The sequence below is a fragment of the Camelus ferus genome, chromosome 2 (assembly GCF_009834535.1).
Source record: "Camelus ferus isolate YT-003-E chromosome 2, BCGSAC_Cfer_1.0, whole genome shotgun sequence".
Taxonomy (NCBI): Eukaryota; Metazoa; Chordata; class Mammalia; order Artiodactyla; family Camelidae; genus Camelus; species Camelus ferus.
Genome location: NC_045697.1, coordinates 101,964,021 through 101,978,762, shown reverse-complemented (window position 1 = coordinate 101,978,762; position 14,742 = coordinate 101,964,021). Strand labels below are relative to the sequence as shown.

Genomic DNA, 14,742 nt, shown 5'->3' with positions numbered 1-14,742 from the left:
GATACCTTTGATCTTTTTAGATACTCGGCAAATCCTGGATCAGAGTGGAAATGCTAGTGTTCACACTTGGGAGGGTCTTAATCTTAAATAAGTTATATTCTCCAATATGCACATATTTATTAATATATAATATATATTCTTTACAACTGGAACTAGGAATTCTCCGAATACTTAACATGGTGATGTCGATTGTGTCTTTAAAGCATAGTGTGGTTGAATCTGTCACTTCCACAGTGTCGCCTGGCACCTCGGATCATGTAACTTTATGTCTGAGAGTAAAGTATCTCTCTTGCTTACAAATTCGTTTCATATTTATAAATTTTATTTCGAATTCTCTGGTTTTTATTACACATCTGTCCCTCTTCCTCCCACCTATTAGGTCAATGACCCAGTTGCAGCTGAATTCAGTCCCAATACCCAGATGCTTCTCTTCTCCACAAAGGAGACATGGTCCATGGGCTTTGAGAAGGGACTGAGGTGATCTTTTCCAAAGGTAAAAGCCCTTCTATATCTCAGGTATCATTTAGAGTTACGTTTCAGGTTCTTTTCCATTTTAGGTTATTACAAGGTATTGAATATAGTCCCCTGTGCTGTACAATAGGACTTTGGTTTATCTATTTGATGTACAGTAGAGCATATCGGTTAATCCCAAACTCCTAATTTGTCCCTCTCCCTCCTGTCCCCTTTGGTAACCATAGTTTGTTTTCTATGTTGGTGAGTCTATTTCTGGTTTGTAAACAAGCCCATTTGGGTTTGTTTTTGTTTTTAAGATTCCGTGTAAGTTATACTGTGTAAGTTATACTGTATGTCTGTCTGGCTTATTTCACTTAATATGATAATCCCTAAATTCATCCATGTTGCTGCAAATGGCATTATTTCATTCTTTTTTATGGCTGAGTAATATCTCATCACACACACACACACACACACACACACACACACACACACACACACACACACACACACACACACACACACACACACACACACACACACACACACACACACACACACACACACACACACACACACACACACACACACACCACCCCCTGCCACCCACATCTTTTCTATCCACTCATCTGTTGATGGACCTTTGGGTTGCTTCCATGTCTTGGCTGTTGTAAATAGTGCTGCTGTGAACATCGGGTGCACCACAATTCACATTGTAACAATAGCCTCCAACTTTTCTCCTCCGTATCATTTCTCATACTCTGAAAACTTCCCCAAAGCAGATTTCAGCATGCCTGAAGAATCACCTGGAGTGCCTAAGACATAAAGTACAGGGCCCCTCCCCCAGATTCCGATTCATTAGAATGGAGTATGATCTGAGCATCTATAATTTTAACAAGCTCCCAAGTGCAGCCACTGCTGCCGGCCCTCGGACCACAGGCTGCTCCAATATAACTGAGATGTAGAGTGACTTAAGTGTTAGTATATTAAAACTCACCAGAGAAACCCCTGCTAAAACTATCTGCATATCCAAAATTCAAGATAAAAGCACTTTCTCTATGATAGTATTAAATCATCTTCCTCACACCTAAACTAAAAGAAAAAAATTCATGTTATCCTGATGATGTCATGTTAGTATGACGGTATCTTAAATTAAAGTGTCATTTTACTTTGCTGTGGTAAAATGTGTTTAAAGCAGTGCTCTGCAATTTTTTCTGTGCCATTGAATCACCTCTGAGGGTCTTATTAAAATGCAGATTCTAACAGTAGGTCTGGCAAGATGCCTTAGATTCTGCATTCTTAACAAGCTCCCAGGTAAAGGTTTTAGAGTGCATAGCTCACTGTGTCCAAAGGTTACTGTGATCTCAGTTTTCAAAATACATCAGACTCAGGGTGGTAACTTTTTTCAAATGAAACTTGCAGTGCTGAGTGATCTCTGAGACACAAGCAGAAAAGTGGCTTCAGAGAGAGGTGTACACGGTGAGGACAGGAGCACGCTACCCCGACTGCTTCTGCTGTCAGGGTTCACCCGTGAGTAGGGACTGCTTAAATGTAGGCAGAGATTGTAAAACTCGGCTCTGCCAATCTGAGTGTGAGGCCTTTGCTCTAGAGTTCTGGCTCCAGATACCCTGATGTAGGTTACGTTTTCATTTTTACAAAGAACTTGTTCCTTCCTTGAAAATGGTCATAGGAATCACAGCTATGTTCTCTGCCTGAAGCAAGGGCATTATTTTACAGGTGATTCAGCCTCTTCATGTTTCCAGCATGAGCCTGCCTATTGAATTCCCCTAGAGAAACACTGCCTAGTGTCAAGGGCTGGTGGCTTCTCAGAAATGGGACGGATAAATGTTCCTTAAAATGTAGTAACACCTGAACCTGTCTACCACACTAAGGACATACAGATCTTTAAAAAACAGTAATTTCTAAAATACATAAACACAGAATCAAATATTGTAAAGCATAATCGTACCTGAGGAAAATAATTACTTGAAACCACCAACAGATTGGTAGGTTAATTGGTTAAAGTGTTAAATAGTAAAAACGGGTCAATATATTAGTATTTATCATATATGTCCCATTTAACTAGACACTGAGAATCCTACAGAGAAGACCAACATTTAGAGATCCACAAATGCCACTATCCTAAATTAGAGCTGTTTAGTTCAGATTTCCTAAACAAATTATTAACACTTTAACACATTATAATATGCATATGTAAGCAATGCTGTAAAATTAAGCACACTTTGTCTATTATATGAATTTGAAATACCCTAAAATTTTTAAATGTTTGCTATTGGAAAAATTGTTTTTCCTCCAAAGTTACATTAATGTTTAAAATATTGAGGTTGAAAGTAATGGTTACGTTTTATGTTTTACCTGTTTATCTTCCCAATAGAATATAGTCTTCCCCAACAGAAATTTAATAGGGAGAGCCTTACTCAATTAACTCCTATCTGAACTATTCTGGCTAACAGATGACTGTGACCCCGATCACCTATGTGAATACCCAGCCTCTTCTAGGTTAGCTTTAAGCACCATTCGTCCCACCTTATAAGGCTTCCTTTTCCTCAACTGGAAATTGCATTCCAACTCTGAGTCTACTCTATCACCAGCTCCTCTTTTAAAACTGTTTGAGCTCAGTTACCATTTCTCCTTCCCTTAACTAGCAGTATGAAAACCTGGCTTTACTTTATTCTAGATAAACATACAATACGATTTTCTAATTAACTCATGAAACAGAAATGTCTCACACATTGGCTAAACCAGAATGCTCAATTTGGATATTGGTTTTTTTAATGCTTTTTCTTTGAGTGTTTCCCTTCACATGCTCCTGTGTCACTTGAGCTCTGAAGCGCTGGCACTGAGTTCCCTCAGATGTCTACTCTCCACCTCCTCCTCCTCTCACCTCAACAACAGCCCTCACTCAACACAGTAGTAGGCTGTTTTTCTGCCTCTTGAAAACACCACTTCTTTTGTGACCTCTGTAGGTTTTCTTCAGTCCTTAGTTTCCCAATTATTTCTTCCACAATAAGGCACCATGGACAAAGTAACCATTCTTCAAATTTTGCATTCATTAGGATCCATAATTGTTATTTTAAGAATCCAAAGTTATAAAGGAGTCAATTTGGGAGAAGCACAAAGCAAAGGCTACTCCACCTACTGCCATAAGCACTGTATTCTGCTTGACACAGGGCAGCAACCCCACTTTTTAAAAGCAAGCAGCATCAGAACCACTACAGAAATCAGCGTTATAAATAAAAATCCCAACCAGGTGTGGGCAGAGGAAAGCAGCTGGGAAGTTTTGGAGGAAGAAATCTAATTAGGAAAGGGAAAAAGATAAACATCCTAAGGAAAAAAGGGAATAAAAATTAAGAGAGAAAATTAAAGAAATGGGAAGAAAAGACCACTTAAGGATTATAAAAGTTATATTTATTCACGATGCTACATTTATTGCATTCCCTTAGAAAAATGGAGAACTGTTTATGTACCCAATTTGCACATATAAAACTTTATACAAATTATGTGTAGCACATAAAGGCCTCTGGTACAGCTAAAATCCTGACACTACAATTTGGGTAATCCTGCTTCAGGGTCTCCAGTTTATCAAGTCTGTCCATAGAAAATAAAAACTGGAATTATAGTCAGTCTTGCTGCTCACACTTAGAAATTATTTTAAATATAATAAAATAAAATTTTCAATTACTCTGAAACCCAAAAAAGGTAAACGGAGGGAATACATTTTGTTACCAATCTCAATTTAACAGTATGACAAATTCACACCTTATTTTGGCTGGGTCTTTTTTTAAAAAAGAAAATCACCTTAGTTTTAACATTATCTTTCTAAGTTGTGGCTGCTTCAAGAAGGTAAGTCGTTAAAATATTTACCAAACAATTAAAAAATAATAATAATATTCCTTTTACAAAATGGTACAACAACACCTTAAGGAACCAGAAAATACTAAGTGTCTTTGGCTATACAACTAACAGGCCATTCTTCCAAAGAGAATAGGGCATATTCACCTCAGAACCAACTACAGAAACAGAAAGCAAAACAGAAATATGCATAGAATTTAATGAGAGTTTGTCTTGCCTTTTTCCCATTCTACCCATATAATAAGCAAGGAGAATGCAATGCACACAATCTTCCCAGGTGAGACTCAATAGCACTACAAAGATACCCAAACTTCTGCAAAGGCAAAGTGAATTAAAACAATTACACAGCTAAGTGACGACTGAAGGGACAAATGTTATTTGCAATTTTTTTAACTTGTTTGCTTCTTTTCAAGCCTACAAGTGTAGAAATTATAGCTGATAAACAAAAGGTCACAATCTTCACAAATGGAACTATAATAGAAAAATAAATCAAATGAAACATTTATTAATAAATGAAGCCTATTTTATTACTTCAAGTGTTAATGATAAAAAAATTTCAGCACAGCTGTTGCATTTAAAAAAGTGAAACTACATACTATGTTTCTAGCTCGGTAAACAGATGGACCTGCTGTCTCTGAATGACATGACAATTGAGCATTGTACAGTACATCTCATGAAGACCCGTAAATTAAAGAACTACTGGTTTAAAGTTAGTGATTATGAAACAAATACATATTCATAGTTTGAGCTTCTTTTTTCTTCCTCGACCATCAGGTGCTCCGTCCATTTTACGTTTCTGTGTCTACAAGCAAACAGAAGGATTATCTTCATCACTAGAGCGCTACTAATGTGAAATACGTGGGAAGGCCAGACGGCACCTGACTAGTAACTGCCAATTAGTAACAGGTACTGGGTTTTCTTACTCAGAATAACCTTAATTCTCCAAATAATCTAATCCACATATTTCACTAACACAACAAAATTTTAATGCTAATAAAGTAAATGAATAGTTAACAATTAGCAACAGTAAATCAATACACCAAACAAATGTAAAACATGCCCTCTTATCAAAAGAAAGTAGTAATGAGAAATATTTTGTGAGGTTACATAAATACCAGACGTTACCCACAGATACTCATTTACTCATGACTTCATAAATTGTTAAATAACAAAGTGACTTTTTGCTCAATTTTTGCTTTCATATTGCTAAGATATTACTGGGGCAATAAATCAAAACTTAGAAGTCAACAGTAAAGGCTGTAAAGGCCACTGCTTTCTTAAGATTTCTTTACATATTCTAAAATTATAACTTGTATTCTGAAAGGCAAGCTTAAGCTCTTGGCACTGATGAGACAGAACTCCCAGGCTCCCACAAATCCCTGCATTGTCAGCTACCATCATAATGTGATTTCCCCCCACAATGCAATCAGCTGCATTGATTATTATACTTTCTCAGCAATTTAAGGCCATACTATTTACTAAAAAAAAGACTTAACACATCAATAGTGTGTTCATTATGCCAAGTAATGTTCAAATTCTTGAAAAAAAAGTTCTCCAGGAAAATGTTTACATTTTCCTGAGTACTTACTGAAGGTTTTGGTCCTCTTTTCTTTTTCTCTGCCTTCTCCTTTTCTTCTAGTTCCATGTTTTCTCTTTCAATCAAGGTAATTAAGGTGTTACACCTCCTTTGGAGCTCCTGAGTTATAAACATTAATTTACATGGTAAACTTACAGATAGAAAATACAAGTTTTCATGATTTCAACTTCAAAACAAAGATGTTTTTATAGCGTAATATCACTTACATACACCTGAATAGATAATTATTAGTTCCTTTTGCATTATAAATTTTTTTCATATACAATCCAGGTTAGGATAAAGTATTCGTAAATTTTTCACTTCATTATTTAAGGCCATACTGTTGAGTATTCTTCATAAATCCTTCCTTCACTTAGGAACTGAAGCACTGAAAATGAACATCTCTTAATAAAAGCAATCCTGCTACTTAGTGTCTACGCCTGAGAACCACCACCACGTACATACAGAACTTAACAGTGTACATAGTTGAGGGTCAAAATCAACTAAAACTTTAGTAGAGGTACATATAATCTTTCCCTTAAAAGCATGACCAGTAGAATTATGGTAGTCGATGCACCACATGCCACCTTTCCACTCGTGGAAAAAAAATCATAAAAACTTATGGTGAGTTCCAGCTCCTCTCTCTCCAGCAACCTATACAGGCTCCAAAAGGATCTGAGTGTAGTGTGGAAACAGTAAATAATCTTGAAGAAAAGAAGTCCATTTGTATCACTGCTGGGTCCTTACTGAGTAAAACTGGTTTTATCCTTGTCCTAAGTGGCATTACTACACAAATAATCGCAACAAAATCATTTTGAAATGTTATTGTATAGAATACAACCACATAACGTTTAGATATTTGCAACAGTAAGTCCAGAGAGAAGGCAGTATACTAAAGTTCTGTATTTCCTTTAACAGGTAAACTGAGACACACGTGCCAGAACATGTTACAGATATGCTGGGGTATGACTCTTCTTGGTTCTCAGGTGAGGATTATGGCTCAGTTGTTTATCCAGGGGCTAAACACATGTTACCAGTTCTTATGTGCGCCTTAACACGAAACATGTTGGGAAATAATACCAGCTCCTGGGCGGTGGTATTATACCTGTAAGTCAACGTGGCGCTGCATCTTGCTTCACTCACTACAAAATCACTCTTACTAACTATATGAATTGTTCCTACTTAAAAAGACATGAGAGCTTACAGCAACTGAATCTGTCTTCCCTAAGGTTTCATAAAACAGTAGCCTCCGTTGTTTATCAGTGGTCAAATATTTAAAGTTTGTGCCCTACGGCCCCATTGTGAAGAATGACAGTGTATTTTAAATACAGAGGGAAATCTTACTATAAAGTTGTTTAAACTTTGCTGTCTCAGTATATCTCAAAATTAAGACTACCGAATTTTTTTTTTTGGCATTATCATCCTGAAGAACACAAGATAAAGCTAAAAGGTCAAAGGTGATAAAGTATGTAAGAAAAGAGCAATTCAAAGCTAAACTTTTCTGAATTTTAACTTTAAATTTTAGGTCATTAGAAATGTAACTTGCTTATCAGAAACAGTTCGATATTGGGAATAAAAACAAAACCTAGCACGAAATCAGTACAGTGTTTTACTACATTAAGTTAGGCTCGGGATTCTGATGGGCAGACACCTAAATGCAAGTCCTCTTTTTACAAAACCGAAAGTCAAATTTTAAAATTAAGACCATCATATTCAGAAATTGAAACTGACAGTGACATTTCCTCCTATTTGGAACCTGATTAAAGTTAACATAAAAAACTAGCCCTATCATACACAGTGATGTTAAAAGATGTGCTATTAAACGATGGAACCAAACACTCTTATGTTACCTATAATTTTAGGTTTTTATGTGGACGTGAATAGTTTCTTAAGAAAAGTTTTAGGTATCTTGAAGAACATTAAACAATATACTTTGAACTATTTGCTACATTATTCAAAAAGGCCACAAATACTCACCATTGCAGTCCTGGACTTTAGAAACCAGTCAAATCTGAACTGAGGCGAGTTGCGAATACACTGTCGCAATTCATCATAAACATTTTCTTTGTCGAATCCAAGCTTGTGAAGCATACAGATCAGAAAACGATCCTCTTCTTCAGTATAGTTTTTCCCTTTGTTGGTACCATAAGATATTCTCAGCTGATGAAAAGGTGCTTTGTACCGTCCAATCTATGAAAAATCAGATTATGTATATTACATAAAATACAAATCCCGTGTAATCTATATTTTAAATTCAGCTTTAGTAAAGTTAGCTATAAATGCTGTATTCCAAACCAATTTTCTATCTAAAGCACGTCTATTATAACCTTTGTCCTGAAAATACTCTAGTCTTTACTGTTTTGAAAAGAAACACTGAGACTTTCTGACACTACGCAGCAAAGAGCTAGTTACAGTGACGGACCCGGACACGGCAACTGAAGTGCTGAGAGTACCTGTAATGCTTGGACGTTGCTGTCTGAAGGAAATTTTAATTTTAAATCATTTCTTTTCCTTTTTAAAAGTTATTTTAACTCTCATATTTACAGATAGAAGTTACTTTACTACCATATTACTATTCAAAGTACCTTTGTGTCAAGTGCTTTTTTGATACTAATTCTTCTTTGAATTCTTGCTTCTCCCCTTTCAATCTGAGCCATAATCTTCTCTATGTCCTGCAGCTCATTGCATCGTTCCCAGAACACAGCTGTAAAAGTTGGGCAGAGGGGATAGGTGGAAGAAGGGAAGAAATGTAAGTAACTTGTTATTATAATTGCTCTAATCTTTTATTGGCTAAGGATTAAGAAATGATTCCATTTCCCTTACATCTAATACTAGTAAATAAGTCACATAGTTACTTCTTAGTTTCCTTAACTATACAAAAGTAAGATGAGCTGGATGATTTAAGGATGATCTCCCAACTTTTAATTTTCCACTATTCTGAAGTTCTAAGTAGACTCATCACAGCACAACTGTACATCCACTTGACAACCCAGATGACTTCAGGAAACACAGAAACACGTAATACTTGAAAAGTTATAAAGAGCAATGAAATAAAAATGAAAGCACGATTATTCAGTGACCTGCTCTTATTTCCTTGGTTACAGGATTAAAAAAAAATAATGATGCCATTTTAAAGAAGGGGAGATTTTCTCAGTTTTTAAAAAACACAAAATAAAACAAGGGACTAGGCTGAGGCAAAATTTAGCTTATCAAAACATAATTCAGAGTAAGGAAGTCTGAACTTTGCAACAGCTCTCCAAAAACTTGAGAACATTCTTATACCTATTAAAATAGTAGATGAATTACCTGAGTATTCAATGACTTCTTCTGGAGTTTTCCCTTCTACTTCCCTTGCTATATTTTCAATATCATCACGGCCCCACTTCTCATTAGCTTTGATAAACTGGTTAAAATCTCTCTTATTCCAATTAGTAAATCCCTTCAAAGTGAAGAAAACAAAATATATAACCACAGCACTCTGAACTTGAGGAAGAAAGCTAATAAACTACCAGTGCTGCTAGGTATTACAGAAAGTTTTCAGTTGCTCCCAGTTTTTTTTTTAAGTTCCTTTAAAGAGATAGGTTCTTATGTACATAGATGTGTACACACAGACGTACACTTTTAACAATACAGCATATATTGTTAGATAGCAACACAACTGAATCTGAGTGGGAGAGTGAAGAATGCCACATGAGAAGGTGACATTTTTGCCGAGCTTTCAAGGAGTAGAAGTTTGCCAGAAGGAATGAACACAGATTAAGGAGCAAGTGGGAAAATAGAAGGAAAATAAAGCTTTAAAGGTATGTTAAGGCCAGATTCTGAAACACCTTGTTAAAGTACCAAGCAGAAATGTGTAATTGAGAGTAATAACTTAGTAGCAATATAGAAGATTCACAGGAAAGTAAAACTGGGAGAAAGGTGATCAAAAAGATACCCACTCTACCAAGGCTGGTGTAAATCTATAACCTTCTCAACCACCTCAACTAATGACAATCAAAATATAGCACATACCCATATGCCCAGGCCTCATCATCTCCATTTAATCCATTTCTGAAAGCAAAAACCTGAACTTCCTTTGTATATCCCAACACAACCTAACATGGAACCTTAGAAAATAACCATGACAAATTCTGTGTTGATTAAAGGCTATACCTGTGTTAGAAGCTTCTCTTTTTCCTCTAACTCTTCATCATTAAGGGGTTCAGCTTCATCAATTTTAAGCTGTTCTTCTTTCTGTGCCTGTGCTGCATTTGGAAGGTCAGGATTTCGAGGCACCTAAAAATACATATATATTTTTTTCTATGCCATCAATCAATATATTTTAGGAAGTATATGTGATGAACTAAACTCTTAATCAACTACATGACTTTTCACAAGTTTTAATCCAATCATGAAAGAAAATATACTGATATCTGGCACTTTTTCCTTAAGTTAAAAACACACCAGATTAGTAATGAGCAACGTATTATTTCTGTTACCTTGTACCCGATAGTTTTTCTGTAATAGAGAATTTCTTTTTCCAATAATTCAAATAGACGTGGAGGAAAGAACTGGAAATCCTGAACATTGGGCTGTTTTGGAGGTCGAGGAGCCTAAAGAAAAAATAGTACTGTTGGTAAAGAAAGAAACTATTCTACTTTCAATCTATAATATTTCCTTTGTTCTATAAACCACAACAGTGAATCCTCCAAACTGTATGTACCTTCCACTAAAACTGAACAAACATTAATCATTTTAAATGCATACCTTCAAAATGAACTTTTAGAAAATTAACAACAGCTGAAGAGTACACTATAAGAAACACACAAGATCTAATTCTCAGTCTGATGCAAGAAAAGGAGTCTACACTTCCAATACTTTCAGATACTTCTGTGCTCAACTCACCTTGGGTGCTTTAGGTTCACTGACACGGAGAGCTTCCCTGAAATAGGCATCAACAGCATAGTTGGCTTTTCTTTCTCGTTTAGGTGGTTCAATCCACTCTGTGAATGCAATCTAGCACATGGGAAACAGCTCCAATCACCAACTTTTACTATATAGTCAAGAATCTTACACGAATGTCACTCCTAATATGTACGTCGCTACAACTGCTATTTATAAGTGCAGAGATGCAGATAAAATCAAGCTCTATGAGGCTAGGGACTATGCGATTAAACACACAGGATGGTGTCTAATGAACAGCACAGGCATTCAGCATTTTTTGACCAAATTAATGATAACTGGGTGGGAAAAAAGGTACAGAAAGTATGCTACAACCCAAATTTGGACAAATGTATATATATATAGCCTAGAAAAAATTCAGAGGACATACATGTCTAAACGTTAAAAGGCAAATCATTGGGTAGAATTATTTTTTTCTTCTAACCTGTAGGTATTTTCTAAATTAATCTATCAGATAGCAAGTATTACTTATGAAATTACATTCTTCCCTTTAGTTATTACCAGCCAATTCTGTTTTTCAAGTATCCCAAAATACTATAATCACCGCAACAATATATTTCACTGTAACAGTATACATACACTTTTAAAAAGTTTCAGAGTTTACCAACTGAAAATTTGGCATTCAATTTAACACAAAAATGAAAATGATTTAGATGTGAGTAAACAGAAATGACTGCTGTTTGAGACAAGGAATCAGACCTAACATTTAAATTCCAAATTTCAAGTAAAATAAAGTCTTCAATTGAGTTAACCAAAACCTCTTTCTAAATTACCTTTTGTTTTTCCCTATAATCTTCTCCTTCGAAGTTATACACACTCGACTCTGTATCCATCGTAAAATTTCTAAGTGAGCTTTCACCCATCTTGGAGAGCTTTTCATTCATCTCTGCGGTCTAAGAAACAGGAGAAACATCCCCTTAGATTGAGAATTTAAAAAGCATGAGAACTGTAGTCAAAACAAATTAGGCTTCACAGTACATAAAAACTTCTGTCTGTGGAAGAAATATTATCTATAACTCACATAACTATTTCCTCAGTCCTGGATTAAAATATTTTATATATTAAAAACATCATTTAATCTGCACCTTACCTTCTTTGCTCCTCTTTCCAAAATACCATCAATATCTTCATCAGTAATCTCACTTTCTTTTGAAGCAAATACATGCGTTGCCCCGTGCCTTATCATTTGAAGCATTTCGTCTTTCCCAATTTTGTTCAGATTCTGATCCACAAGTCTTCCTGAAAAAAGATGTTATTGTGTCATGTTAATCGAACTTTAGTTTCCTGGAAACTTGGAATTTTGAATGCTACATGTAATACCATGTAATTTTGCCTCAAACATCAATCATTTGTTTATTCACATCTGATAATTTTCATTTTTTGCATAAAATGCCAAATTCTAAATTGTAAACCTTGAATTATTTCTAAAGCTTATATTAATTTAGCCTACTAAATATCATCTTAATAAAATATATTCTTATATGAGGAGAATAAATAGTAATTCGGGATATTTGAAAATCAGAATAAAAAACTAAAAGTCTGGTAATTTTCTGATAAGCAGAAACATATTAGTGTTATTACTAATACTCCCAAATCAACTTTTTTCTACTTAGAAGAGTAAAGTACAAAATCCTTCATATTGCCAAACTTCAAGAGCCACTGACATATATTTCAATTTTTCTACTTCAACCAACTTGTGATGACTGGATAAAGATGTAAGTTGTTTTCTCAGATCCTAAATACTTGTATCATGGTTTTGGATCCCTAATGGGATGCACCACCAAATATCCAACTTTCAAAGTTAGGATATATCCAAAGAACATGTTTCTTAAAAGCTATCCCACTGCTTTAAAATGTTCTTAGGCGTACAGAAATTACTTCCCTGTTGGACATGAAGGGAGTTTTTCAGACAAAAAGTACTTGTGTATATTCTTGTATTTTTAATTATGTCCCTTAGCCCACAAAACAGTAACACAGAGGCATGCACCCAGGGCTTGCTATTTGACTGGCATATATGTGGGCAGGGGGAGTACAGAAACCAGCCATTACATCACTTGTGAGAAACCTCACTGTTTAGCAGGCCCCAAAAGTCCCCAGAAACTTTCCTAATTAAATATCTCACTGTAATGACCTCTTGATCCCCTGGATGAGTCACCTTCTAGATGTATAAACAGCAGACAAGTGACCTGCCTCTAACTCAGATGCCAACCTCAAGCTGGCATGAAGACCAAAGAAGGTAATATCCAATATTTAAATATTTAGCACATTGCTTGGTACAAAGTAGGCCCTCTATGTTAAGCAATTAATAACAAAAACTAATAAGCAGTCATTTATTGTCTTTACGTATACAGACACCCAGCTAACTCTATGGTTGGCATTATGAGAGATCAAAGAAATGTAACATTTCCTCCCTTACAAGGAAATTAAGAAACTGGTTGACAAAACTAAGACACACAAATAGAATTATCCATGTACAATTTATATCTCTTAGCTTTATAGACAGCTAAAATACCTCTGGTCACGATGCAACTGGCAAAGAAAAGAATCCTATGATGTGGGCCTGAGGTTATTGAGGTTTTTGGTACCCCACCGCCCCATTTTTCCTATTTTATATATCCCATCAGCAACATTAAGCTTCCTTCATGAAAACAAAAATGTCTTGAAAGCTGATACGGCATAACAACTTGAAGTTCCCTTCAGTTAATCTAAAATAAAATCTCTCACCATCTAGCCCTATTTACGTAAGTGTTTATTCTGTGTCTCGCTCTCACTAAATTATACTTTAAAGTAAGAATATTGGTTAGTTTCAGTCACCAATGTATTTTCAGCACTAAAACAGAGCCTGGCAGCTGGTGCTCACTAAACAGTTGCAGACCAGAAAAAAGAATGGTTTTATTTTTATCTCTTCATTATCACCCAGAGTAATCAACAGAGTGTTAGTACATGTAAATCATACTCACCACAGCTCTATTTAACATGCACTACACTGAATGCTGGCTATTTTATATACATTATCGCCCCTTTAATCCTTAAAAATCCCAAACAGAAGTTCTCCCCACTTAATAGATGAAGACACAGGCTCAGAGTTAACTAGCGGAGTCAATATTCAAATTTCAACCTTGTTGAGCCCAAACCCATCTGCTTAGCAAAACTGAAGCTTACATTAGTCTGGAATATAAAATTGTTGGCTGACAGCTTGATTTAATACATGTTTAATAATAAGAATCTCCTAAAAAAAATCCAGGGAAAAAAAATTATCAATCCAACTTGGAAAAATTTTAAAGTCCTACAGCTCACCTTGTTGAATGACTATTGAATCCAGCCTGAGTTTCATCTCAGCACGTTCCACTATTCTTTCTTCTACTGTGTTATCAGTTATGAAGCGGAACACTCTGACAGTCTTGGTCTGTCCAATTCTATGGGCTCGGTCCTAGGAAAACAATCATGTTATTTTGAATATAGTTAAAAATTCACAGTAAGTAACATCTGAATGTGTACACTGAGAAAATTTAAATATTCTCAAATTTAAAACTTTTAAATATGTAAAAAAAAAACTAAAATAGATTTATACTCCATTAACATTTCTTAAATTCTCAAAGTTTCTCAGTTTCAATCAAATTAATTGGTTATTTCACAGTAAAAACTTTAAGGAGGCATAGAAAACATCAGAGTTGCTCAATATGTGAGAAAGTACCATATTCATTTTACTATGTTATATTGAGAAAAAATACACATAACATCTCTAGGCAACACAAAAATTATAATTTTTAAGTTTGATGATAAAAAAGGTTTTTAGAGGGGAGGGTATAGCTCACGTGGTAGAGCACATGCTTAGCATACACAAGGTCCTGGGTACCTCCTCCAAAAACAAGTAAGTAAACCTAACTACCTACCTCCAC

The 14,742-nt window shown here is 35.4% G+C and overlaps 1 protein-coding gene across 1 annotated transcript in view; it reads right to left on the bottom strand.

Moving 5' to 3' along the window:
• Positions 1–3,860: 3,860 nt before the first annotated feature.
• SMARCA5 (SWI/SNF related, matrix associated, actin dependent regulator of chromatin, subfamily a, member 5) overlaps positions 3,861–14,742 on the bottom strand; it is a 33,986-nt gene continuing 23,104 nt past the window's right edge. Inside the window, exons 14-24 of the mRNA XM_006187213.2 lie at positions 14,141–14,273; positions 11,934–12,082; positions 11,617–11,736; positions 10,787–10,897; positions 10,381–10,494; positions 10,055–10,177; positions 9,209–9,341; positions 8,488–8,606; positions 7,880–8,092; positions 5,915–6,022; positions 3,861–5,128 (exon numbers count right to left, since the gene is read on the bottom strand). Of these exons, the coding sequence (XP_006187275.2) occupies positions 5,063–5,128; positions 5,915–6,022; positions 7,880–8,092; positions 8,488–8,606; positions 9,209–9,341; positions 10,055–10,177; positions 10,381–10,494; positions 10,787–10,897; positions 11,617–11,736; positions 11,934–12,082; positions 14,141–14,273 (1,389 nt within the window). The 3' untranslated portion in view covers positions 3,861–5,062. The remainder of the gene's footprint in view (positions 5,129–5,914; positions 6,023–7,879; positions 8,093–8,487; positions 8,607–9,208; positions 9,342–10,054; positions 10,178–10,380; positions 10,495–10,786; positions 10,898–11,616; positions 11,737–11,933; positions 12,083–14,140; positions 14,274–14,742) is intronic.